Raw genomic sequence first — 25,729 nt, forward strand, 5'->3', positions numbered from 1 at the left:
CAGTCTAAATGCCCCTTGATCAAAGAATAGATAAAGACAATGTGGTATATTGACATACTGGAATACTACACAGCAGAAAAAAATACCGACACCTCGAATTTTGCAGGAAAATGGATGGAGCTAGAAAATATCATTTTGAGTGAGGTAACCCAGACACAGAAAGACACTATCACATATACTCACTCATAAGTGGTTTTTAAACATAAAACAAAGAAAACCAGCCCACAAATCACAACCCTAGAGAATTTAGACAACAATGAGGACCCTAAGAGAGATATACATGGGAAGTAGAAAAAGACAAGATCTCCTGAGTAAATTGGGAGCATAAGGACCTTGCAGGAGGGTTAAAGTGGGGGAGAGGCGGGGAGGGGAGGGACAGAGAAATATGCAGAGCTCAATAAAAATCAATAAAACAAACAAACAAAAAAAACCTAAAGGATCACTATCGCATATCACACTTCCTGGGAGGTTTTGTTCGAGTCTGGGTGTTAGATGTCCCTTTCTATTGTAGATGCTTGGACTAAGACTATTCCAAGGTTGCGGCTGCAGTATGGCCAGATATGAGTGAGCACTTGCCAAGATCTCCATGATAACAATGCACACAGGCAGCCATGAAAGCAAGGGCACCGTGTCACTGGATAGAGAGTCTAAGCAAGTGCCTCTTGAGCTTGTTTCCACTGTCCCCAAGACCAGCTGTGCTTCCTGCTTTTGTCATAAGTAGCTACAGTGCTTTTAAAAGTCCACTTAGAACTGGCCAGACTGGTGTGATTTCTAAATTTCGTGCTGAGTTTGGAGACAAGGCTGTGCTTCATCCAGACAGGAGGCCTAGCTCACCGTGGGCTCCATCACTGTTTCTCATCGTGTGGGCGGCTTCAGCTCCTACGAAGCACTCTGTGTTGCTGAATAAGCACCATAATCATGTTTGTCTACTTAGAACATATGCTACAATCACAAGGATGACAGTTTACAGGTCTCTGGGTCTACAGTAACAAAACAGCACATTTAGGTGAGGTTAAAAACAAAAACAAAAACGAATGCTTTAACTCAGATTTTAAAGATTCCTATAACAGGAAAGTTTGTGTGAATTATACAAGGAAAAGAGATATACTAAGGAAAATGTGTTCCTATCACGTCTGGTCATGAATCTCTCATGTTTATTAGAGACTTTCTCTATGATGGACAATAAACATTGACTTCTTCTTCCACTAGAACTGCATTGCTACAACCATGAAAAGCAGCAACAAAGTTCACATCGGAATATTGCTAGCTTAATGGTGGCAATGGTTTGTCCGCAGAGGATTTTCACCCAGGGCTCATTTTCACACATGCTCTCCGTCCCTCCGAATTCCCTTAAGGAATCCTACAGAATCTGATAGTTTCTAATTCAACTTTCTTTGCTTCTCTGCTCCTCAGTCTGAGTTTTTGGGGCCCATGAACAAGTAGTCAGGGAAGTAGACAGACTACCTGTTAAGACCTGCAAGAGGAACACTTGGTTGAGGGACTGAAGACTGTGGGTCCCCCTAATGCTGAAGCCCATTCTCTACCAGTCTTTAGCAGCTATTCAGTAGGACTGAACTCCAGCTGTCTGCTGAGATAGCCAGCTAAGCAACGCACCCTCTGCTTCCCTTTCTTCTTTATTCCCTAGGCCACTTTTTCCCCATTTCCCTCCTGATGCTTCTTGTCATGAATCTGAAACACCAACACCGAAGGGTGAGTTTTAGGGTCTGCTTTTAGAATAACCTGAACAAGTGTGTGAAATGTTCACAGGAAACGGGAAGTAATGGGAACACTCTGGTGGTTCCTATGTGAAGTCATTCTTTCGTGAGCCTGAGTGTGATGGTCTAGTGCTTTTCCTCACGACAAAATGCAAGCCAAGGAAAGTTCTAGGACCTCATGGCATAGGTCTTACAAACTTGGGATAAGGAGACATTATCAACTGTAACACCAAGAATGGTGCTTTTCACCTTGACTATGACTGTGAGAGCATTATTTGGAGACAGGGCTCTTGTTTTTGTTTTTGGGTTTTTTTGTTTTTGTTTTTGTTTTTTTCCTATTCACCCTACCTGTCAAGAACAAGAAGCCAGGGCTATAAAAAACATTGTCATCTTCCTCTCCTTCAGTTTTCTCTACATTTACCGCCCTCTGGCTGTGTTTTTTTGGCCATGTTTGACTGCAGCATTTTTTTTATTATTTATTTATTTTTACTTAAAAATTTCTACCTCCTCCCCTCCTCCCATTTCACTCCCCCTCCCCTCTACTCCTCCCTCTCCAGTCCAAAGAGCAGTTAGGGTTCCCTGCTCGGTGGAAAGTCCAAGGTCCTCCCCCCTTTATCCAGGTCTAGGAAGGTGAGCATCCAAACAGGCTAGGCTCCCACAAAGCCAGTACATGCAGTAGGATCAAAACCCAGTGCCATTGTCCTTGGTTTCTCAGTCAGCCCTCCTTGTCCGACACGTTCAGAGAGTCTGGTTTGATCATAAGCTCCATCAGTCCCAGTCCAGCTTGCTTTGATGAGCTCCCATTAGATCAGCCCCACTGTCTCAGTAGGTGGGCACACCCCTGACTGCAGCATTTTAAAAAATATACCAGGAGTTCTTGTTAACAATAAACACAAGACTGGAACAGATCCAGAAATATTTCATTTTAAAAATTAAATTAATTAAATGTGATTAACAAATATAAATGACTCATTTAGACAACAAGCTGGCTTGGTATCACTCTAGATCAGGTTACAGCGCAAAGGCCTTGACAATGAATGAGTCAGAAAATGTAAAAATTTGATGACTGCAACGATACTTGAGATGCACGCAATTGTGTTGGTGGTTGACTATCCTCATCCCAAACACCTGAAATCTGAAACGCTATGAAATCCACAACTTTTTGGGTTCCAACTTCTCCCCAGTTGGAAAATGTAGATATTATTAACCTATTGTAATCAAAATAATTGCTACTATTACAAAAATAATTAATTGTAGGTTATGTCTAAGGTATGTATGGAAGATGAAGTTCATGTTCAGCTTTGGGTCCTACTCATTTAAGACGTATCATTGCATATATGAAGATACCCAAAATTCACATGTGAGAAACAAAAACCCCTGGTCCCAAGCAATTAGACTAAGGGATACCAAATGTAGCATTCTGACATCCTGGATTTGCATTCTTGGTTGACAATCTACTCTCCCACCAGTTTTAAAAATCCAGCTCTGAGATTTCTGGATTGTAAGATTAAAAGGTAACTATGGGAGCCTGGAACCATACAATCAGGCTTCCCCGTAAATCTCAATGTGTGAATGGAAGAAGCTATTTAAATTGGCTAGGACTCCGGCTCCCTGACTGAACAGTGTGTAGAAAAGGGGCTTGGAGCATAACTCAGTGATACTGCAAAAGATTAGTGTGTGCAAGGCCCTGGTTTAATTCCAAGTACCACAAAGAGTGGGGATGAAACAAACGAATCACGCTCTCTCGCCCTCTGGACAGGAAGCTTCAGCAGGCAGAGCCTGTCTATGAACACAAGTTAGAACACCGAGTTTACTGGAAGGCGGTAGAAGTGTTTGTTGTTATGAGGTAATAAACACCAATAGGGCGGGGTGTCTGCCATTTCTGCGGATGCTTGTCAAGTTAGTATGCACTCGAGCATCACATGGTAATCAATGCGTAGTATGTGCTCTCTGTTAACCCTTGCATCACCACAGAATGTTTTCTAAAGACCTCACTCATCTCTTGAAAATAAAAAGGCTGAACATAATGGACAATGAGGACTACTGAGAACTCAAGAATAATGGCAATGGGTTTTTGATCCTACTGCACATACTGGCTTTGTGGGAGCCTAGGCAGTTTGGATGCTCACCTTACTAGACCTGGATGGAGGTGGGTGGTCCTTGGACTTCCCACAGGACAGGGAACCCGGATTACTCTTAGGGATGATGAAGGAGGGGGACTTGATGGGGGAGGGGGAGGGAAATGGGAGGTAGTGGCGGGGAGAAGGCAGAAATCTTTAATAAATAAATAAATAAATAAATATAAATTTAAAAAAAAAAGAAAAAAAAGGGAGAAGTTTTTCTGATGTAGGTGGAGAAACTGTGAAGGCAACCAAAAGCTGCCCACCCAGTGTGGTCACCCATTCCCTGGCTCCTCTCACTAGAAAAAGGAAGAGTAAAAAGAGATACAGTGGTACAATATGAATGACTAAAATATACAACACAGGGAATGGGGAAATGGTACCGGGGCTGCTGCACAAACATGAGGACCTGAGCTCTTAGTCTCAGCACCCATATAATAAAATGCTGGCCACGGTGTCATTCGTTTGTAGCCCTTGCACCGGAAGACGGAAACAGGAGGACTCTGGAGACTCACTGTTAGTCAGACCAGCTGAAACTCCAGGTTCGCTGAGAGATGCTGTTTCATCCAATAAGATGTGACTGGATAACACAATCAAAAGTTGCTGTCTTTTAAGAGCATTTGCACAGGCAAGTGTATCCCTCTGCACACATGCACACATATACATATGAGAAAAAGAACCCAAACAAGTTTCCCACAAAGGATTCTTTTTATTCCATCAAATCCAAAGGTCAAATTCTGGGGTTGAGCCATTTTCTGTATTTTCAAGGGGAAAAAAATCTTATCTTTCACTGTCTGAGATGTTCTGATTCTCTGTTGATATATGCATATTAAAATGTAGATTATAATTTTTTAGAAGAATCAGGTTGTTAACAAGTCCACACAGAACATTGTGTTTTCTACCGTCTGTCTGTCCTCTTCTGCACAGGCCGACATTCGCACAGAACCATGCTGTGTCTTTGTGGCCCAAGCGGCTCATTTACTGATTTGATAAATAAAATCTCTAAGGTGAAAAATCATCAATACTATGACTAGGGCTTAGCATAAATCACACAGGGGTAGTTTTATATTTTGTTATATTTATATTTTGTTTGTCTGTACTGTGCTTTCCCCTTTGTTTTTGAGATATATGAAACCGTCCCTTGGTTTATGAGACAGAGCGCCATACCACCAACTCTAGTATGGCGGGAAAGCCAGCACTCTAATTCCCCTTGTTCTTTTTCCCTGTGAATAGATAAAAATAGTTCACTCAGATACATGCTTGAAATTATTAAGTAATCAGATAATATTAGAAAACAGGTTTTTCTCAATCTTAAACCATTTTGTTTAAAGTTTGAAGAAACAAGGAATCCTCTGTTCAAAAGAGTTAAAGATGAGAAAATATGGTCTAGGATAAAATCAAGCAACTGCTTATTTAAATGGATATTCAGACCAACACAGACATGCACAAATGCCAGCGCTGAAAGACTATTTCAAAAAGGGGATGTATTGCCTTTGTTGAGGTGGGATAATCACGAGGCAAAGAGGGTGGAGATAAAGAAGCCCATGAGAGAGAAGAAACAGAAAACAGCCTACCACTGTATCTGCAAATGGAGCAAGAATGCTCAGTATTTCCCCATGTGGTTTCTCTGAATTTTTCCTGGTGAGAAAGAAAATATTTCAAATTTAAAATTCACAAAGACTTCAGGATAATGTTATAACTTCTAAAAAGAAATGTCAGCTTCTATATTTTATTAAACGTGTGCTCAAATGCTGAAGAGCAGTGTTGACTTTACTTCTCATTAAAGGTCAGAAACCATAGGAAGAAAGGGGTAGAATTTTAAGTTTATAATAATAAAATGTCCATGAGACTGAACCCTGAAATTAATAAAAAATTCAAAACAAGGGAGAATACAGTTAATATTTCTAACTAAACCCACAAAATTAGATTATTTAGCCACAATACAAAAATTATTTTAAACTGGAAATAAAGTTTATGAAATATACTGAAGCATAAGAGTGATGAGAAAGAAGGACACATGCACTCACGCACAATCCATGCACACCCTGCCACACGTGCCCCAAACAGACACATAAATGTACACACATGAACACACATCTATACACATGCATACATCCATTCATATTTGCACAGATGCACACACATTACATAGCCACAAATACATACACACACATGCACACATACATGCAGGCACATGCCCAAGCTCCGCACCCCATACACTCACAGACACACACACTGAGGTTAGAAAGGGTCAGAGAAAACACATAGCATGAGAGTCCCTGACTTATCACTAAGGACAAGCTGCACTGTGATCTTCTCTGCACCATTTACAAGTTGCACAGACTCTGAACAGGAATGTTAGAAGCACAGCTATAACCACCAATTCTTTCATATTGTCTTCATGCCCAAATCTCTAGCTGCTGGATACAGACATCTTATTAGCATCTTTGAGAAGTTCAGTAGCTACTGTGCACCTAGTGGATATGATCTATCTTCAACCATCATTACTTTCTTATCCCTGTTTTTCAGGATTAAGGCTCAAGTATGTTCTGTGGCATATGGTACCTTTTATCATGGATAGCTGGTGGTCAATAAAGCAGACCAATGACAGTCATAAACCACAAGAAGTAGAAAGATGGTAATATCCCTTTGTCTCTAAAAAAAGATGGAGGATTTACAAGGATGAATATTTAAAGATTGGAAGCTGTAGTCAGTACAGTTTGCTCTAGGCACTGTCAGCGGATGAAGACAGCATTTCATCCAGCAGTTGGAAGCACAGTGGCATGAGCTACAGACCATCAATTAGAAATGGCTCATTAAAATAACAACAACAACAACAAAAAAGAAGACAAAGAAGAACAACAACAATTCCTTTGTTTTCTGTGCCATTAAACTTGTCAAGTTTAAGAAACAGATATTTAGAGAAACAGACTACATTGTGGTGAGAAAATCACCTAACATATTCATACAGGGCTGTCACTGCCTCTGCATTATTTGAAAGTTTGGTGCTTGCTTTGCTGTAATCCCATGCTACACCGCCAAGGAAAAAAGATGTGTCTCAGAATGGCGGCAGGTTAGAATAAATATGGATTAAACTCAGATATGAGGTACTGGATGGGCCTTCAGAGGGTCACTAAAGGCAAGAAAAATGAACGTAACATTGGTAGAAGGGAATACCAGAATCATTGGCAATGAGGTTGCAGTCTGAAAGGGGTGAAATTATGACAGATTAATGTCAAGTTCACCAAGGACATGGTTGCAATGCACTAGGACTCTGGATCCTAATGTTTGTTTGAGTTCATTTAAAAACTGTGTGGGTCTTACCTTGGTGGGAGGGCACATGAATGCCAAGGTACATATTGTGAATAGCCAACATGGTAGAAGTGATTTTCTCCTTCTGCTTGTATTTGCTTAGCAAATCCCTCTACTTGTCAGGCCCACTAATCTTTATTACTGAAAATTATTTTAACCTTTACACTCTTCTCAAATTATTACTAACTACTTAACTATATTAGGCAACTTTAAAGGATAATACCATTAGTCTCAAATAGAAACAGTTTGATTAAATTTTACTGTACATAATCATTAGTTCCACTGATTAACTTTAGTAAGTAGCTGGAAGGAAAACTTCTAGGTTTCCAAGATCTGTATCTCAGAAAACATGGCTGTATTCTTTATCTAGGAGATGACTCTATGGAGATGTGGTGGAATCTTTATATTACTGTGAGTGTGTTTGATTTGTGTTTCCATTGGCCTATACAGTCATACATGCCAAAGCAGTTGTTTTTGTCTACTTAAAATTTTTTCATACAATATATTTTGAGCATGTATCCCCACCTCATCCTTTCAACCTCCCTCCACTCCAAATTTTATGAACACCAAATTTTATGAACTCTCTCTCTCTCTCTCTCTCTCTCTCTCTCTCTCTCTCTCTCTCTCTCTCTCACACACACACACACACACACACACAAACAAAACACACACACACAAAACAAAACAAAAAAAAATATGAAGTCCTTCAACACTTAAGGATCTATATGTTAGAGGAAACGGGAAGATTGTAAGAGCCCAGGATGATGGACGACTCCAAGGAAACTGTCTCCCAGACACAACAGGACAGGTAGACATATGAACTTACAGAGACTGTGGCAGGATCCATAGGTCTAAAACAGTTCTTAATAATGAATGAAGCACACCAAAGGGTCTGCAACTTTAGTCCGCTTATCCCACAACACACACATGGTTAAAGTGGTATTTTGTTTTTCATTTTTGTCTTCCCTGCATTTCCAAACAATCTCTTCTCCTTTATATACTGGTCCTAATAATCTCATTTATTTTTTTTATTAATTAATTTATTTAATTATTAAAGATTTCTGCCTCTTCCCCGCCACCACCTCCAATTCCCTCCCCCTCCCCCAATCAAGTCTTCCTTCCTCCTCAGCTCAAAGAGCAAGCAGGTTTCTCTGCCCTGTGGGAGGTCCAAGGACCACCCACCTCCATCCAGGTCTATTAAGGTGAGCATCCAAACTACCTGGGCTCCCACAAAGCCATTACGTGCAATAGGATCAAGAACCCATTGCCATTGTTCTTCAGTTCTCAGTAGTCCTCATTGTCCATTATGTTCAGCGAGACCGGTTTTGTCCCATGCTTTTTCAGACCCCGGCCAGCTGGCCTTGGTGAGTTCCCGATAGAACATCCCCATTGCCTCAGTGTGTGGGTGCACCCCTCGCGGTCCTGAGTTCCTTGCTCGTGCTCACTCTCCTTCTGCTCCTGATTTGGATCGTGAGACTTCAGTCCAGTGCTCCAATGTTGGTCTCTGTCTCTGTCTTCTTTCATCGTTTGGAAAGCAGTGTGGCGGTTTCTCAGGAAAGTCGGGTTCAACCTACCTCTCGACCCAGCAATACCACTATTGGGAATATACCCAAGAGATGCCCGAACATACAACAAAAGTATATGCTCAACTATGTTCATAGCAGCATTGTTTGTAATAGCCAGAACCTGGAAACAACCTAGATGTCCTTCAATGGAAGAATGGATGAAGAAAGTATGGAATATATACATATTAGAGTACTACTCAGCAGTAAAAAACAATGACTTCTTGAATTTTGCATACAAATGGACAGAAATAGAAAACACTATCCTGAGTGAGGTAAGCCAGACCCAAAAAGAGGAACATGGGATGTACTCACTCATATTTGGTTTCTAGCCATAAATAAAGGACATTGAGACTATAATTCGTGATTCTAGAGAAGCTAAATAAGAAGGTGAACCCAAAGAAAAACATATAAGCATCCCCCTGAATAATCTCATTTATTAATGACCTTCTACTGCATGATAATGCACAGCCCTGAAAGACAGGAGTAAGCTCTTTCCTGTAATGCCTGGCAATGTGACACAGCTGTGCTTGGCTATGTTCACAGTTCTGATGTTTCTCTATTCAGTTTACTATTGTGAACTCTCTATTATTCTTACACACAATTCATATATTCCCCCTCTTGTCCTTAGCTCTTGTTACTTTTTCTCTTTTTTTCTGTCTTTTGTTTTTATTTGTTGCTCTAAAATATGTATATCCAGACAGTCTGCCAGCCTTCCCTTCCCAGCTACTTTCCCCACCTTGGCTTTTTTTCTCAGTTGATCTAATACTCATCCACTTTCTTTCTATTCTCAATCTCTGAATAATATGACCTTTGCATAGAGGGTCTACCCAGCAGTATCAGAGAAGGCTCAGCAGTTAAGAAAGAGGACTGGCTGGTCTTCTGAGGACTCAGATTTGATTCCCATCGCTTATATGGTAGCTAAACACACTTGAAAAAGTAGTTTCAGGGTACTCAACACACTCTTCTGGCTTCTGAGGGTATCATGATTGTAAGTGGTATACAGACACACATACAGGCAAACACCTATATACATAAAATACAAAATAGAAATTAAAAATGAATACATCATAGGATACATAGAAAATCTTGAGATACATAGGAAAACTAAAATAATTTCTTAGATTGTACCTGACATTGTGGTGGAATAAAGCTAGGAAGAGACACATAGACTATGTACAAATTTGGAGAGTGAAAAATACTAGTGAGCCATGGATCAGAGAATTTAAAACATACTGAAAAATTCCTAACACTGGGTAAAAATTAAAATGATATTCCAAACCTTACAGGGTAAAATAAGAGCAGTGACAAGATGAAAATTCATAGTTACATATTTCAAAAGTCAGAGCTCTTAAATAAATTGCTTAACAATATACCTTCTGAACTTAGGAAAACAAGAACAAACCAAAACCCAAATTAGACTATGGAAAGAAATAACCAACATTCGGGCAGAAATTAATGAACTGAAAAAGTTAAACACAGTACAGGAATCAATGAGGAAAAGACTTGAAAAGATAAACAAGGTCAACAACACTTAGTCAAATGATCAAAGGAATCAGAAAGCGAAAATTCACAAAGTAAGGACTCTAAAGGGAGGCATTACAACAGATCCAATAACACTCAGAAAACCATTAGTATATATTTTAAAAGCTTATATTTCATTAAATTGGAAAATTGCAAAGGAAGAGTTTCTAGATGCACGAAATTAAATTAACACAACACAAACAATTTAAGCAGACCTAAAAGTAACAGGACTGAAGAATAAAAGTCCCCCAACTAAAAAATGTTCACTGTTAAATTCAACCATGTCTATAAAGAAGAACTGACAACAATGTTACAAAAGCTATTTATTCTATAAAATGGAAGGGAGAAGAACAGTACCAAACCCCTTCTACAATGCCAAAATTACTCTAGTACCAAATTCAGAATGAGGCACAACAGAAAAAAAAAAGAAAATTACATAACAAATGTTCTGATTAATGTTGATGCAAAGATAACCAGTATCATACTTAGACAAAGCACAGAAGAACACATCAAAACTTCACCATAATCAAGTCAGCTTCATTCCAGAGATTTATGGATGGTTCAGTGCATTCTTGTAAATGAATGACACATTACACAAATAGATCCAAGGACAAAACACAAATGATCGTTTCTCTGTAAACTACTAGAGGAAAATGTATAGAAATACTTGAGGATATCTGCATAGGCAAGCATCTGGGAAGAGCACCAGTTGCTCAAAAAGGAATAGACAAATGGAACTCAGTGATATACAGCAAAGGCAATTGACTTAGGTGCAGAGAGAACATACAATATTAGACATAAACTTTGCGAGTTGCATATCTGTCTAACTCGCACCAGCATAGACAATGAACAAAAAAAAAATTAAAAAACAATGAACAATCACGTCATTAAATGGGAGACTGAAATGAACAGAAAGTCTCAAAAGGGGAAAGACAAATGGCCAGTACACATGAGAAGAAGCTAACTTCACTAGCCATGGAAATGCATTTCTTGACATTATAGCTGGAATGGCAGCCATCAAGAAAACAAAGTGGCTCTTAAGGATGAGGACAACAAAATCCTTGTGCACTACTGGGAGAAATGTAAACTAGTCCAGTCACCATAAACTTCAGCACAGAGGATTTTCTGAAACCTACAATGTGACCCAACTTCACCACTCCCCAAAACTCTAAGTCAATACATCACAAAGATGCATTATATCAATGTTTAAGGCATTGCACTGTGCACAATAGCTAAGCTATGGAACTATCCCAGATGTCCATCAACAGAGGAATGGATAAAGAAAATATCATTTATATATACAGTGGAATTTGTTTAGCCATAAGAATAATGAGATTATAATGCTTGCAAGAAAATGGATACAATAAGAGATTATCATATTAAGTGAATTTAGTGAGTCTCAGAAAGACAAATATAACATTATTTTCCCATTTGAGAGTCCTAAATTGTGTATAAAATTGTACTTAAAATCAAATCTATGGAGACTATATGAATGTAGGCACAAGCTTGTCTGGGAACCAAGGGGGATATGAGGGACCATGGTCAAGAAAGGAATGTAATGGCTACGGAGAAAGAATGTGCTCCAAAACCACTACAGGACTGCATGAAAATGCTCTGTGGGGCTCTGGCCAACAAATGAAGTTCACAAAGATGTCAGCTTGGATTACATAAAAGAATCAGTGGCGTAATTACAACATATAAAACATATACTAACAATAATATACCAAACACAAAACTACCTCATGGTTCCAAGTGCTGGGTTTTTAACAATCATAAGACATTTTCAGAGGACATTCCTCTGCATTCAAAAGTGACAAACCATGGAGCACACTCTCCTGTCTTCCTGTGAAGCACACCCTGCACAGACTTTTCAAGAACAAGCTGACAAGGATACGTACATGATGGTGTTGATGCCCGAGAGCTGCTGGAACATCTGTAAACCACATCCCACAACTAATGCCCGGCGAGTAGGGGCGTAACTCAGCATTCTGCAGATTACAGGTCCAGCTGTTTTCACAAAGAAAGAGAGAAAGACCCGGCCATTACTTTTAGATCTCATTGCAAATCTCTGTGAAATTAACACCATTGGGCATTTTGAAATACAACTTTTACGGAAATTTGGGAACAATGTCTTGCTTCTAAAACCAACAGTATTTTTTAATCATGATTTGGAAAAGCCACAGCAGAGAATTCTGATGACCGCATGTCATGGGTAATATTTAGACTCACAGAACCGAATCTCCCACACGTTATTCCTCCTTGATTTTTTTTCTAGTTACAATGATTAATTATGCATTTTGTTTTTTGACTTTCTTGGCAATTAAAAAGGACTTAATATGCATCCATATGGGACCATTTACAAGGTAACTGGCAAAAGGAACCACATGAAAAAGCATTTATTACAAACAAAGAGGAACAAAATTCATCCCGCTCTATTCTAGTGACCTCAAGAAATTTACGCTTGATATCAATTCTGGTTATGGCTACACTGAGAATTATCAAAAGGAAATAAAAGAAAAATAACATCAGTTGTGCATAAATATATGCATGGATGGAAATGTCTAAAAACTGAGTTTCCCTGAAGAGGCATTCATTGATCATTCAGAAATATAAAACAGAAGGTAGTGAGATATCCTACCTGGTAAAGGCACTTGTCACTAAGCCTGATGACCTAAGCTCCACCATTGGGACCCACATGACAAAAGGAAAGAAATAATGCCTGCAAGTTGCTCTCCGACCTCCACAGGCACACTATACCATGCACAAATAGACACGTGTGTGCGCCCACACAAACACATACAGACATGTACACACACACTCACAGATAAATGTAATAAAATATAAATGAGATTTCGAACATCTTAGATCGGTTCTGCATAGCTGTGGCATCAAAATCACCAAGGCCTCTCATAAGGTAACTGGCCTTCATCATGGCATAGCTTTTACTCTCTAAAGGGTTTGACACAGAGTGCCCTGGAAACACTAACAAGTATTGTATATGGTATCCTTGCTGGGCTAGGACATATCCGCTATGAGAGAAAATAGCTTGTCACTCCCAGGATGCCAATCATTTAATTAAAGCACATTCCCAGAAGGTCATGCTTCATCACCAGACCCCAAATAAGCCAAGGGAACTAAATCCATGTAAATCTCACTATTTCAGGAATCTTCTGAGAGTCACATTTTTAGTTTGAAGAAATGATAAAGAATATATGCAATGTCTCGATAATAAATGATAATATGAGATGCTGAGCCAGAGTATTAATTAGAACTAAACGCTACAGGGCTAAGACTATTCTGACTCCTCAAGAGTATGATCAAAACCACAAAACGTGACCTACTGAAAATGTTTCTGTTTCTCAGTGTCAAGACATGACAAATCAGCCTAGAGGAGCAGGATAGTCACTAAGAGCTCAATAAAAGGGTAACTCATTTAAAAAGTAGGCTGAGCGTATGCCACACATAAAAATGACTTAGATTCACGCAGGCTACTGGAAATCAGCTGTATAAGAGGCGCTGTGTGAGGCAAGGTAAGGTCAGGTATCTGGATGTGACAATGTTGCAAGATGCATCAATCACTCACAGAAGGAAGGTGTGCTTCTGAGCAAACATAAACATCTGTAAGTGAACTTCACAAAGAAGGGATGCACATAAGACTCTATAAAACCGACCTTTCCCCTACAGCCAAAACATTCGTGTAAAATATCTCTTGCCCTGTGTATTAGGAGTAAATTCTAAATGGTAACCAACTCAAAGTCTACTTATCTTGGCTTTCCATAGGTCAAAGACTACCTTTTCCTTGTTCAAGAAGTCTGGAACAGTATTCAAAATGCTGTAACCAATTCCACTATTACATTGTATCATGAACTGACAGCCAGGTAAGGTCATAGGGAGAAAATTATAACAGTTAGGACCAAAGTTTTCCATGCCTTAATATGAAGGGATGGGCTAGCACCTGTTTTGGAATGTTACTTTAACTATGTAAGGATGTGTTACATTTGTTTATCCTGAATTACTTTAATGCTGTAAAGATGTGTTACATTTATTTATGAGGCATTTGTTTAATGATGTAAATATTGTTGCTTTGCCTGCCTAAGGCACCTGATTGGTCTAATAAAAAGCTGAATGGACTATAGCCAGCAGTAGAAAAATAGGCAGGGCTGGCAGGCAGAGAGAATAACTAGGAAGAGGAATCTAGGCTCAGAGGAAGAGAATGAGAGGAGAGAACAGGGAGCAAAGGAAGGACTCTCCCGGGGCCAGGCAGTCACCAGTCAGCCACTGGTGGAGTAGGACATACAGAATGAAAGAAAGGTAAAACGCCCTGAGGCAAAACACAGATGAAGAGAAAACAGGTTAATTTAAGTTATAAGAGCTAGTAAGACAAGAATAAGATAAAGTCAAGCATTAATGATTTGGGAGCTGCTACAAGTATGTATTTCTTTTCTAGGTCTTTAAAAAAAGCTAGTCTTCAAATAATTTGAAGACTAGCTATGATGGGAAATCTGAACATAAATTATTTAACTATTGTATTTAAAAAATAGGTTAAAATTCTGGGGGAGGGAGCTGCGTATTCACTTACAATGGGTATTTTATTTGGCCTTGTTAAAGTGAACTACATTGAAATTTATTTCCAGAAAAAAAATAGTATACAAGTTTTACATCCAATTTAAAAAATCTAAATTATCCAATTTTTTTCTTGTATCCTTTAAACAATAAACAATGCTAATTCCTTTATTCTACTAGGTATTTTTCATTAATGTTTTGATCAGAGCAGTTACACATAGGATCATGTGTAAACAAGTTTAAGAATTTTCTTTTGTTAAAGTCATAAACCTAGTTTTTCCAGGGAAGCAGAATGGGCTGGATAAATCAAAACCATCATTAATCTTTATATCAAGAAGGCAAGAGGTAGCAGAATAAAAGACAAAGCAAAAAACCCTTAAGTGTACTTATTGTCTGTTTCTCAGTAAAATTCAGAATGCCAAGTCCTATTTCACTGTATGATTATTTTGCTTTTATAATTAAATACAATTTGCCTATTCAAGAAGTTCATGTTTGTTTCAGACATTTGTATCTTGAAATGCAGAAATCCCCACACAAACGCTAAAGCTCATGACCAACTAACTTTAAACAAATTGGCAGTCACGAAGAGGCTGAGGAATCAGTGTGCTTTGCTTTGTTCTTCCGTTTCAAACATCTCAGACTACGTGCTGCCTAACTCTTGTCTGATGTCCAGGTGTAACATGGGCTCGACCGCATCGAGAAAAGAGACAGTCGACCAGCAGCCTTTCCTATGGATGGGTGTACCACTGGGATCTCGCCTGCCGACTGCTAAGTGAGAACACACAAGGACCCCAGTTGTATCGCATAAACCCTCAGCTTTGGACTGGCATTAGCAGCTGAGATGGAATAAGGGTTCATCAGCTTTACTTCTCCACATGAAAGCACTACAGAGCCAAGCAAAATCCACCAGAAAGAGGTTTCTATGCTACTGGGCAACAGGCCATGGCAGGAGGTGATCCTCGAGTCTCAGGAAGCAAGTGATGTGAGCCCTACTTAGTCCTGGTTTAGTGTCTCAGAAAAAAAAAAAAAAAACAGATTCCAGGCTAAGCACAGGGAGGAAAAGCAGGCAGACCTGGCAGTAGCAAACTGGGAAGGGACCTTAGAATACAGAAGTGGATGCCATGCAGGCTGAAGAGGGCAGAGGACCAGGAAAGAGGGAGATTCAGAGAAAGATGGAGAATTTGGGATACAGTGTCAGGGTCCTCCTTGAGTACCCCGTTTGTACTGAGCAGTGGGTGTGTGAAAAGAGACTTCCCTGCTGAGGAAGGAACCACGGTAGAGACCAGGGAATCATTCCGGGGACTCATGGAGGAGTGGGCAACAGAAACTGCCCCTATCAACCAAAGTGAAAAAACAGGTTCTTGAAGTAAACTTTTACAAAATTTAAACTTAAAAAAAGAAAAAAGAAAAAAAAATACTCAGAAGAGCTTTCCCCAACAATGGCTTAAATTCACCTCTAGACTCACCTAGGTACCATCTAAAAAAGGCTTTTAAAAATTTCTGTTTTGACTGTTGTAATGGTAGTGCTTTCGAGAAAAGGTTTCATGAAGCCAGGAATTGTGAAGAGCTAGCTAAGGCTAGGGACAATCTTGGATCGTGGTCTTCTTGCTACAGCCTCTCAAGGGGTTGGGATTACAGGCTTGTGTGACATAGTTATCGTCTAGGAGATGCTGGGGAACCAAACCCAGGGCCTTTTGTGTAATAGGCCGACATTTGGTGTACACACTTAGCACCTAAAACAGCTTGAGAACAAGACTTTTCTTTTTAAGCAATTGAAAACATCCTACAACAAGGATCAACATTGTATAATATCTGGAAAAAATAAAAATCATAAGTTTCAGAAGACAAATAATTTCAATGTCTGATAAAAATCAATTCATCAGAATATACCAAACCTAAATGTTATCAAAATGTATGAAATAATATTTGACACACCTACTAGGAAGAACAGAATAACTACTCAGTTACTCTCCAGTTTAGAAACAGGCAAGAAACCAGTGGGAAGCAGAAGACATCAGGAATTCTATCAACAAACTGTTTGCTATGGAGGGTCACTTTGGGAAATGGGAATGTGTGTCTGCCTGTGTGGGGGGTTGTATACCATATGTGGGAGTGTATATCATGTGTGTGGATGCATACCATGTATGGGGGTGCATACCATATGTGGGGATGTATACCATGTGTGTGGGTGCCCACAGTCAAGAATGTCAAATCCCCTGTAGCTGGAATTGCAGGTGGTTATGATCTGCCCAACTTGGGGGCTGTAGGTCCCAGGAAGTCCATATATCCAGAAATGAGCTCAAACTGGATTAAATGAGGATTTTTAGCAGCTAGATAAAAGTCAGCATTCCTTAGGAAATGTGCCCACCAAAAGGCAATATTTCCCTTGCCTCTGGTATAAGGGACATACGGTTCGGTTCTCTATCTCTCTATTGATATATACCTGTGGCACCTATCAGCATACCAACGCTCACGCTGGCCTCCAGGCTCTTTCAGTCCCAACTCACAAATACTTGCTATGCATTTCAAAGTTCCCACAGTAGCCACCTTCTCACCTCAGATTTCCACTCTCTATACCCACTGCGCACCCACGACCACTAGTCTCTGTTTCTGCTATCTATACCGCCCTCCCCACTCCCTCACAGATAGTCCTGGCCATGTTCGGTACGGTTTGTTTTGTTTTCATTTTTGGGTTTTTTTCCTCTCTGCTCTCTAGATGTTTCCAGATCTTCTGGATATTTTCACTCTCTTATGCACAATAAATCTTTCCCCCTAATGGGACAGACATCTCAACAGTTTCTTTACAAAGCCCTTGTGCATATAGGTGCAGCTCTCCAAATGCTGAATTGTGAACCAGAAAAGGGCTGGCTGTGCAGAGTTTTCAGTAAAAACAAAACAGCTATGCTTTAATGTCTTCAAACACATCTCCAAAACTACGCTCAATTAATTTAAAAGTACTCGACTTGGAAATTACCCGGAAAAAGTTCTTTGACTATAATGCTTTCAGAAATCAACCAAAAGGCACCTAGAGTGGAAATTCTTGGGTGATTTTACTAACCAAGGAACAATGTAAAGAATGTGAAAGTCTATGAAAACACACCATGTAAAGTTTGTGCAATGGAGCTAAAAACCTTAGCTACCACCTTAACAAACAAACAAACAAACAAAAAACCAAAGGAAACACAAGGCTAGAAATAATAGCAAACCCCACAAAATAGCAAAGAGAAAAACAGTTGAACTGAACCAGTGAAGTCAGAAGCTGGTTTCTGGAAAAGATTAATAGATCTGGAAATTTCAAACCAGACTGTGGAGGCCAAATGAGGATCCCTTTGAAACGACCCTCATCCTGAGCTCTGCCCTCATGGCCAAAGAGTCCGTGAAGGTTGGTTCAAGGTGAGATTATACTGGATTACCTGGTCTGTCTTTAGTAGAGCCTAACAGGAGGTACAATGCTCAAGACAAAGAAAATGACAGGGACTCAACTGGCTTAGACATAGGCTATGAAACACTGGATGACATCAAAGTGGGAAAATCAAGGAGCAGGCTGCCTCCTAGAGCCTCTGGAGAGAGCCTAAGGATGTCTTCATTTCAGTTCAATCACACTGACTTTCAACTTGTTCCCAACAGCACTGAGGGACAACAAATGTACACTTTTACTTTTGAAAATAACTTTTGAATTGTATGTATGTATACATGTTTGTGTGTACGTATAGATATGCATGCCATTGATGTGGGATTCCTCTCTGTATATCATTGGTTAATAAAGAGGCTGCTTTAGGCCTCTAGCAGGGCAGAATAGAACAAGGCGAGAATTCTAAGCAGAAATAGAGGAAAAAATTAGGCAGACAGACTCCATGTAGCCACCGCAGAAGGAGACAGGTGCTCAGGAACTTTACCAGTAAATCACAAGCCTCATGGTAAAATACAAAATAATGGAAATGGGTAAATTTAAGATATAAGAGCTAGTTAGAAATATGCTTAAGCTATTGGTCAAACAGTATTACAATAAATATAGTTTCTGTAGTTATTTTGGGTCTGGGCAGCTGGAAAGGAAAGAGCAGCCTCCACCAACATGCTATGGCACACATGAGGTTAGGGAACTGTTGGCAGGAGTTGGTTCCCTCCTTCTATCATGTGGTTTTGGAGATTGAACTCAAGTTGTCAGACTCAAGCTGGGTGTCAGGCCTTTACCCAGTGGGCCATCTCATGAGCTCAAAACTTTAACTTTTGTCGTAGTCTGCATATAACAGACTTTCTTACTTATCTCATGGTGTGAAGCCTTTTCCCTTAGATTTTGTTTACTCCCTTGTGAGGAAGGTCTCTACCCACTCCAAGAATGCCATGGGCAAAATGTTTCCTCCCCTTTCCTAAGTAATGAAGTTTCATGAGCTCAAGGGCATTATGCAAACAGCTCCCATTTTGCCTTGGGATCTTCTGTATCCCGAGCATAATCATTGATAGTGATAAATATTCTATGTTTTTCATTGTTTCTCTGTTCCTGTTTTGAACTCTTGGCTGCCTTGGAACAGAAGCACTCACTCATCTAGGAGGCCCTGGTCCTGAATCTCTGGCTTGACTTCAATTCCTTAACACCAGTTACTGGAGGGTTGTGATAGACTTTTTCAGTTACCAACTTTTGGGGAATTTATTACAGCAACCATTGAAGACTAATACACAGAAAAAAATGAGAGAAGACACAAATGATCAGTGTCAGGAATAAAAGAACTGAACTCAAAATAGTGACAGAATAAGATAGTTATATATGATATATTATTTATTTTATATTATTATACATATTTTATAGCATATTAATTATATTATTATATAATATGTATCACAATATGTAATACAATTATTAAAATTGTATTATAATGATAAAATTATTAGGAATAATTTTATGCCATCAAATATATCATCTTAAAGCAATAGACACATACTACAAAATATAAAACCTTCAAAGTTTAGAGAGGGTTTGAGTAGTCGGACCTAAAAGTTATAAGAAATAACTAGAAGTTGGTTCAGTGTTTAAGAACATTTGCTGTTCTTCCACAGAACTGAGTATAGTTCCCATAATCATGCCAAGCATATCTATGAGATTCAACATCCTCTTCTGGCTTCTATAGGCTATCACATACATGGCAGATACTCACATAGACACAGAAGCACACACAGAGACACATAATATACACACAGGCATAAACATTCATGCAAACACACAATACACATACACACATAATCACATGAATATACACATATGAACACACACACATATATATACATACACACACATATATACATGCACACATACAAACACATACACACACAGCCTTACTCTCAGTCCAAGTTGAATTGTGTCACTTATTGGGAGAGGTTGTCAAAAAGCATCACAGAAAGGATTTGGGATTCAGAGGAATTTCAATCTCTTGACTGTTCAACTAGTTTGATGGTATTTTACATATGCTGAAACTTGCCAATTTACTTGCTTTAAATGTGTTCTACTTAATTGTATACAATTTATACTTCAATAGAGTTGGTTTTAAAAAATACAGAAAACTTCACCAACAGAAAAGATTTTGGGTACCAGGAAGACCAACACAGTGGTACGGATGGTGACATTCCAAGGCTACAATCCCCTTAACCAGCAGCAAGGGTACAGACAGTCCCAGCAGCGCTGACCCAGCCCATGCAGGGATACAGAGGAAGAATCCTTTCGAGATGCATGGCCCTTACATCTCCAATATTTTGCCCACCACTGCATTCCTCCCTGTTTATTCTTTTTACTTGAAGACTTTGTTGCATACTAAAGAAAAGAGAAAATGGACATTTTATGACTAACACATTACAAGATCTGAGGTGGAGAAGGTTCCCCACCACAGACACTTTTCAGACTAAATTCTTTGTTATAATGTAGGTGCCTTTGTGGGAAAAGCATAGTTGAATGGAGAGCAAGATAATCACCATTCACTTGAACCATTAGTTTCCTCATCATCAATTTAGGAGCTTGTGATTTGACGTCAATGATATCCAGTGAGTTTCCCCCAACAACACGGTCAGTTCAGAATGACAACTTGGCAAAGCCATTCTCATTCTGTCAGCTGTTGTCAAGAAAGGAGGACCAGGCCCTACAATGAGCATTTCACAGTCTTTCTTCCATTCCCCTTGGAAGCCAAGAAAGGTATCCTCACATGTAGGTATCCATCAGCACATTGCAGAGGCCAGAAGAATTAGTTATGATTATTAAGCATCAGGGATGTTAAGTATGACACCATCCCTGATAGCCTCACGTGTCTGTGTCTTTTCATGCCTGCTCAGTCACGTTATCATCAGAAGCATCCTACTCGGAAAGGCTGCACAGGTGCAGTGACAGACATGAGGGAAGCTAAGCACAAAGTGGGCAAGCAGTCAAGTGGCCAACGTCACGCAGCCTTTCCCTGACCTTACCCTGACTTTATTTTGTACCTGCTCAGGAGACAGATTTTTGAAAGAAGCTCCTAATTTCTTGAATAGTCATGTCTGTTTTGGCAACATGTTTGAGACTTTACCCAACCCAGACCATGGCCCAGAAGCATAACCCAAACAATTGTGATCTATCAAAACAAATGTTACTAGGTTCCCCTGACTACATCTGCCAATGATGTCATTTTTTTGTTTTGTTTGTTTTTTGTCTTTATAAGTGCTGTACACCTGAGCTTCAGTGCCAAGCATTCTCTTGGGAAAGAGCCTAATCTCAGTTGCTAGCTAATAAAGGACCCTAATTTGGGCTTATAAAGTATGGCCGTCTATATCTTCCTTGCCTGGATTATAATAGTAGTTCTCCCAAGTTCACAATAAACATTAAGTAAAACTAGAATGTATGCTAATTGTCCATGCCATTGTTACAGGATATTTTAAAAGATATGCTTGCATCAACTTATGTTCTGGGTAGTGAAAATGAACAATGTGTAAGCATCCTGAATAAGAACTCTGTAAGATCAGAGCACTTTCAAGCTAACCACACTCTGTGCCCATGTCAACATGTGAGGCTGTTGTCCCCATCCTGTTGGCCCCCGCTGCTCTGAGAGACAGCCTTAACCATTTCATCCCTACATTCAGAGAGTTGAACTTTTCCCAAGGAAAAAAATAGGAAAATGAGACACTATGGCCTCATGACAAATTCTTATGTTTCTGAGCAGACCCTCATTGCTGTCAGAAGACTCTGATTTTCTTCTAATGGGATGTCCCATAATATACTCACAACATCTAACTTAAATACTACCTTGGACATCCTATTGTTCCCTTCTGCCTCCGCTTGTATGTTTGCCGCACATGGAGAGTCCACCTCTATGAGGCTCAGATGACCTGGCTCAATCCCCTTGTGTTCGTAGCAATAGGGAAGGAATCATTCATAGAAATCAAAGAAGATCTGTCGCAATGGCGCAAATGACCTAGGAGTTTCATGGATGGTATACTGAGATCAAGGCAAAAGGTCCTACCAATCACGTACACAAGTCGTCATTTCTTTTTTCAACCTTGTTCTTGCCCTTCATTACCTAAGTGTCAGTAACTCAAGAACAATAGCTTTTGAGTATCATTCTTTATTCCTACTTCCAAGACTTTAATAGTCAATTTCTAACCCTCTGTAAAAGACTTACTCTTGTTCTTTACCTGTGCCTTCTATGTGTCCCTCTTTTCGATTGCTGGATCAGACCTTCATCCATTTCCACCAGGAGACTGCACGCATGCTCTAAAGAGTGAGTGTAGCTTAGAGCTTAAAGATCAGCTCAAACATGACCTTCCATCTCTAGTGAAAGATTCCCGTGAGAAGGATCAGAAACAGTAATGTTCCTGGCAACATTTTATATTCAGTCACAGGCTTCACACACAGATTCTCGGTCTTGTACCCTTCTCCAGGCTCAGCCTGGCACCGCCACACTGTTGGCACAGCATCTGCTCATAAGTCAATCAACTCTAACCTGCTGAGCTTTCTGGATGACATGTCCACTACAGTGTTTCACAGGGGCACAGTGACCACCCAATCTACCCTTTCAATCTATTTTTACATCACAACCCTCTATCAGGCAGTAGTCCGTCAACTGTTGTGCGATCTGTGTTACCAAAACAAATCACGTTTTTATAACGTCACCTTAAAAATGTTTATTCTGCCTGGGACTCTATCCCAATTCCAGATGACTGGCCATTTCTGTTTCTTTGCTCCTTGATAACTTCTTTTGTAGGTTCTATTCCTTATCCCTCATCCATATTGGATTTTATTGGGTGTTCGGTTCAGATTTTGTCTTTGTTTCCTCATTTTACTCTTCCCTGAACTTAGTCCAGGATCACACCAGGTATATAGACAACAGTCAATAACTATTTGCTCACTGACTATGAAGAAGCAAGGAAGAGAGAGGAAAACTGCTCCAGGGAGATAGTACCACTGAGAGCCTGTGGATGGAGAGATCCGAGTGCATCCCAAGCTGCCAAATGATGCTGTGATCAATTACAGGCTCCGATGTATTGAGCGCACCCGTGCTGTTCTCCTCTTCCACAGGAGCAGATGATATTTGTCATTACAAGCTGTTACCTGGCACATTTTCTATTTGGAATAATAGACTGCTGCTATTGATAAATCCAACCCATGTGGTGCAATTCCTTCACAGTCTGGCATTGATGCCAATACATTTTGAAATCCTGCAAAGCCATTGATTTGCCAAGATGCTGTAATGGGTCCACCGTCTATAAGTGCATGCTTACAGGCAGACCACTATAAATTTGGGCCCCAAAGCAATCTCTGTGTTAATCTACACATTATTAGTCAAGGTTGCTAAAGTAAATACTTTTTTTCCCCACCTATAAGAACAGATAATGACAGGGCTTACTACTACTGAAATACTATTTTCCAGAAAGCTTGTATTATTATTACCAAGAATTTTTTCTATACTTTAAAATACTTTCTTAGTCAAGAGACCTAAACAAATGACAAGGCTATAAATTTATTCTCTACCCCAGTAATTTTCACACGTTAAACTTCAAATATTCTTAACAGCAATGTATGATTGGTATGCTATTGAGGAAAAGGGTGTATTGAGAAAGCCATTCTGGAGCAAAGAAAGCATCATTTTTTTTTAATGAGTCATTTTAAAATCTTAGTATTCTGACACTATTTTCCCAAACTATCATTCTTAGTAATAAAAGTTTTTTTTTAACCTGTCTAATTTTTTTTTAAAAAAATAATATCACATGTTAGGAAGTAAAACTACATTTGGCTTACACTTGACACCAGCATACAACCCGCAGCGTTGAACAGTGCATCTTTTACAGTCAGGAGAAGAAGGGCTGAATCTACTCAGGTATTCAGTAGCCATGCAATAGGCACACCTTCTTGGAACTCCATGTAGCTCCCAGGTGCTGAGTTCTATTTCACCAACGATAAGTATGACATAAACAGCACCCTCACTCAAACCCTGGAAAGACTAAACATCTTCAGTGAATTCACAGCTGAGGGTTAACTAGTGCAGTGGTCTACACATATAATCCTCAAATTCAGGAATCCAAGACAGGATAACCATGAGTTTGAGGACAACCTGGATTACACAGAGGACCCCATGCCAAAACTAAAACAAGATGGACAGCAATAACAACCAAAATGCATGTTTCTCTTCTCTGTCAGCAAATAGCCAACCTTCACTTTTAGAATTCCATAAAAATAAAGCAAATAATTTCATGAGTACGAGTAACAAGCACAGTATAAGGCTGTGGGGATCAAGACCTGCTCTCAAAATAAAATTTAAAAAATTAAGGGCCAGGGACATAGCTTATTGGTAGAGTACTTGCCTAGCATGCGTGATGCCATAGGTTCAGTTCCAAGAACTGTTTAAAACACAGGAAAATAAAAATATTAATTTACTTAACATATTTAATGTAATACAGTACACAAAATTTTAATAAAGAATAATATAAAAATAGATAAATCAATAAGATTTGTGATAGATCCTATAAAGAATCAGTTTACCTAGTTCCTTAAAGCACAGTTCAGACAGCGTTCATGTAAGCGCCATTACCCTGCCTTCTTTTATGTAACATAGTTGCCCTCCAAAATAATCAAGTATTCCTACATCTCTATACAAATAAGATATTGTGAAATATGTATGCTATGCTTCTATACATAACTGTTTTAGTTTTAAAAACTCCATATTCGCATTGGAATTTTATTTGGACGTTTGAAGGATGTTTCCTTTTATTTCAGATTAAATCATTTAATGAATAAACACTACTGAGGATTTTAACTTGCAAATGCAACAACTGTGATCCCTCCATACTGAGATTTACATAATATGGTTACCATGAATAAAGCAACAAGATGCCCTATTATCTTGTGGTGGGGTGGAATACATAAAAGAAATTGCAACTGTCTCACTTAATTCCAGATATAACAATGCCACAAAAACATGAGGTGCCCTGAAATACAACATCTTAAAGACTGTTGTTTTCTGTCCACACAGTTCTCAGAAAAATCTTAATTATTCTGAAAATACTCAGGAACAGATATAAAAATGAGCCAAATATGTGAAACTCTAAATGTATCCTCCAATTCAAAAGCAGTTCTTTTCCTGTCTCAATTCTTTTTTCCAACTCTTTTGTTACCTCCAACACGAAGAAGAAAGGAAAGAAAAGAGCACAGGGGAGAAGGGGGGTGAAAGAGAGGCCGTGGATTCAGGGGAAGAAGCACAGCGCTGTGGTAGAAGCTTCCCTGCATGGGTGAGTCTCTGGGCTCACCTCCAGACCTGCAAAACAGCAATAACCAACATGGCCTCCCATTATGCTGCCATTTCCTCCCAAAGGAAACAGTCTATTGTGGAGGGAGCAGGGCAGCTCCTAAAACTCAGGAAATCAGAAAGATGCTAACACAACTTAGAAGGTGGCCTGGCCTGATGGCATCTGGTAGAGAAACTTGCTG

General features: G+C 39.4%; 1 protein-coding gene across 1 annotated transcript in view; it reads right to left on the reverse strand.

Moving 5' to 3' along the window:
- The window catches only part of Slc2a13 (solute carrier family 2 member 13), a 305,981-nt gene that overhangs the window by 134,966 nt on the left and 145,286 nt on the right, over positions 1 to 25,729 (reverse strand). Inside the window, exon 4 of the mRNA XM_057792214.1 lies at positions 12,132 to 12,240. Coding sequence (XP_057648197.1) covers positions 12,132 to 12,240 — 109 coding nt within the window. The remainder of the gene's footprint in view (positions 1 to 12,131; positions 12,241 to 25,729) is intronic.

This window comes from Chionomys nivalis, chromosome 17 (genome assembly GCF_950005125.1).
Source record: "Chionomys nivalis chromosome 17, mChiNiv1.1, whole genome shotgun sequence".
Taxonomy (NCBI): Eukaryota; Metazoa; Chordata; class Mammalia; order Rodentia; family Cricetidae; genus Chionomys; species Chionomys nivalis.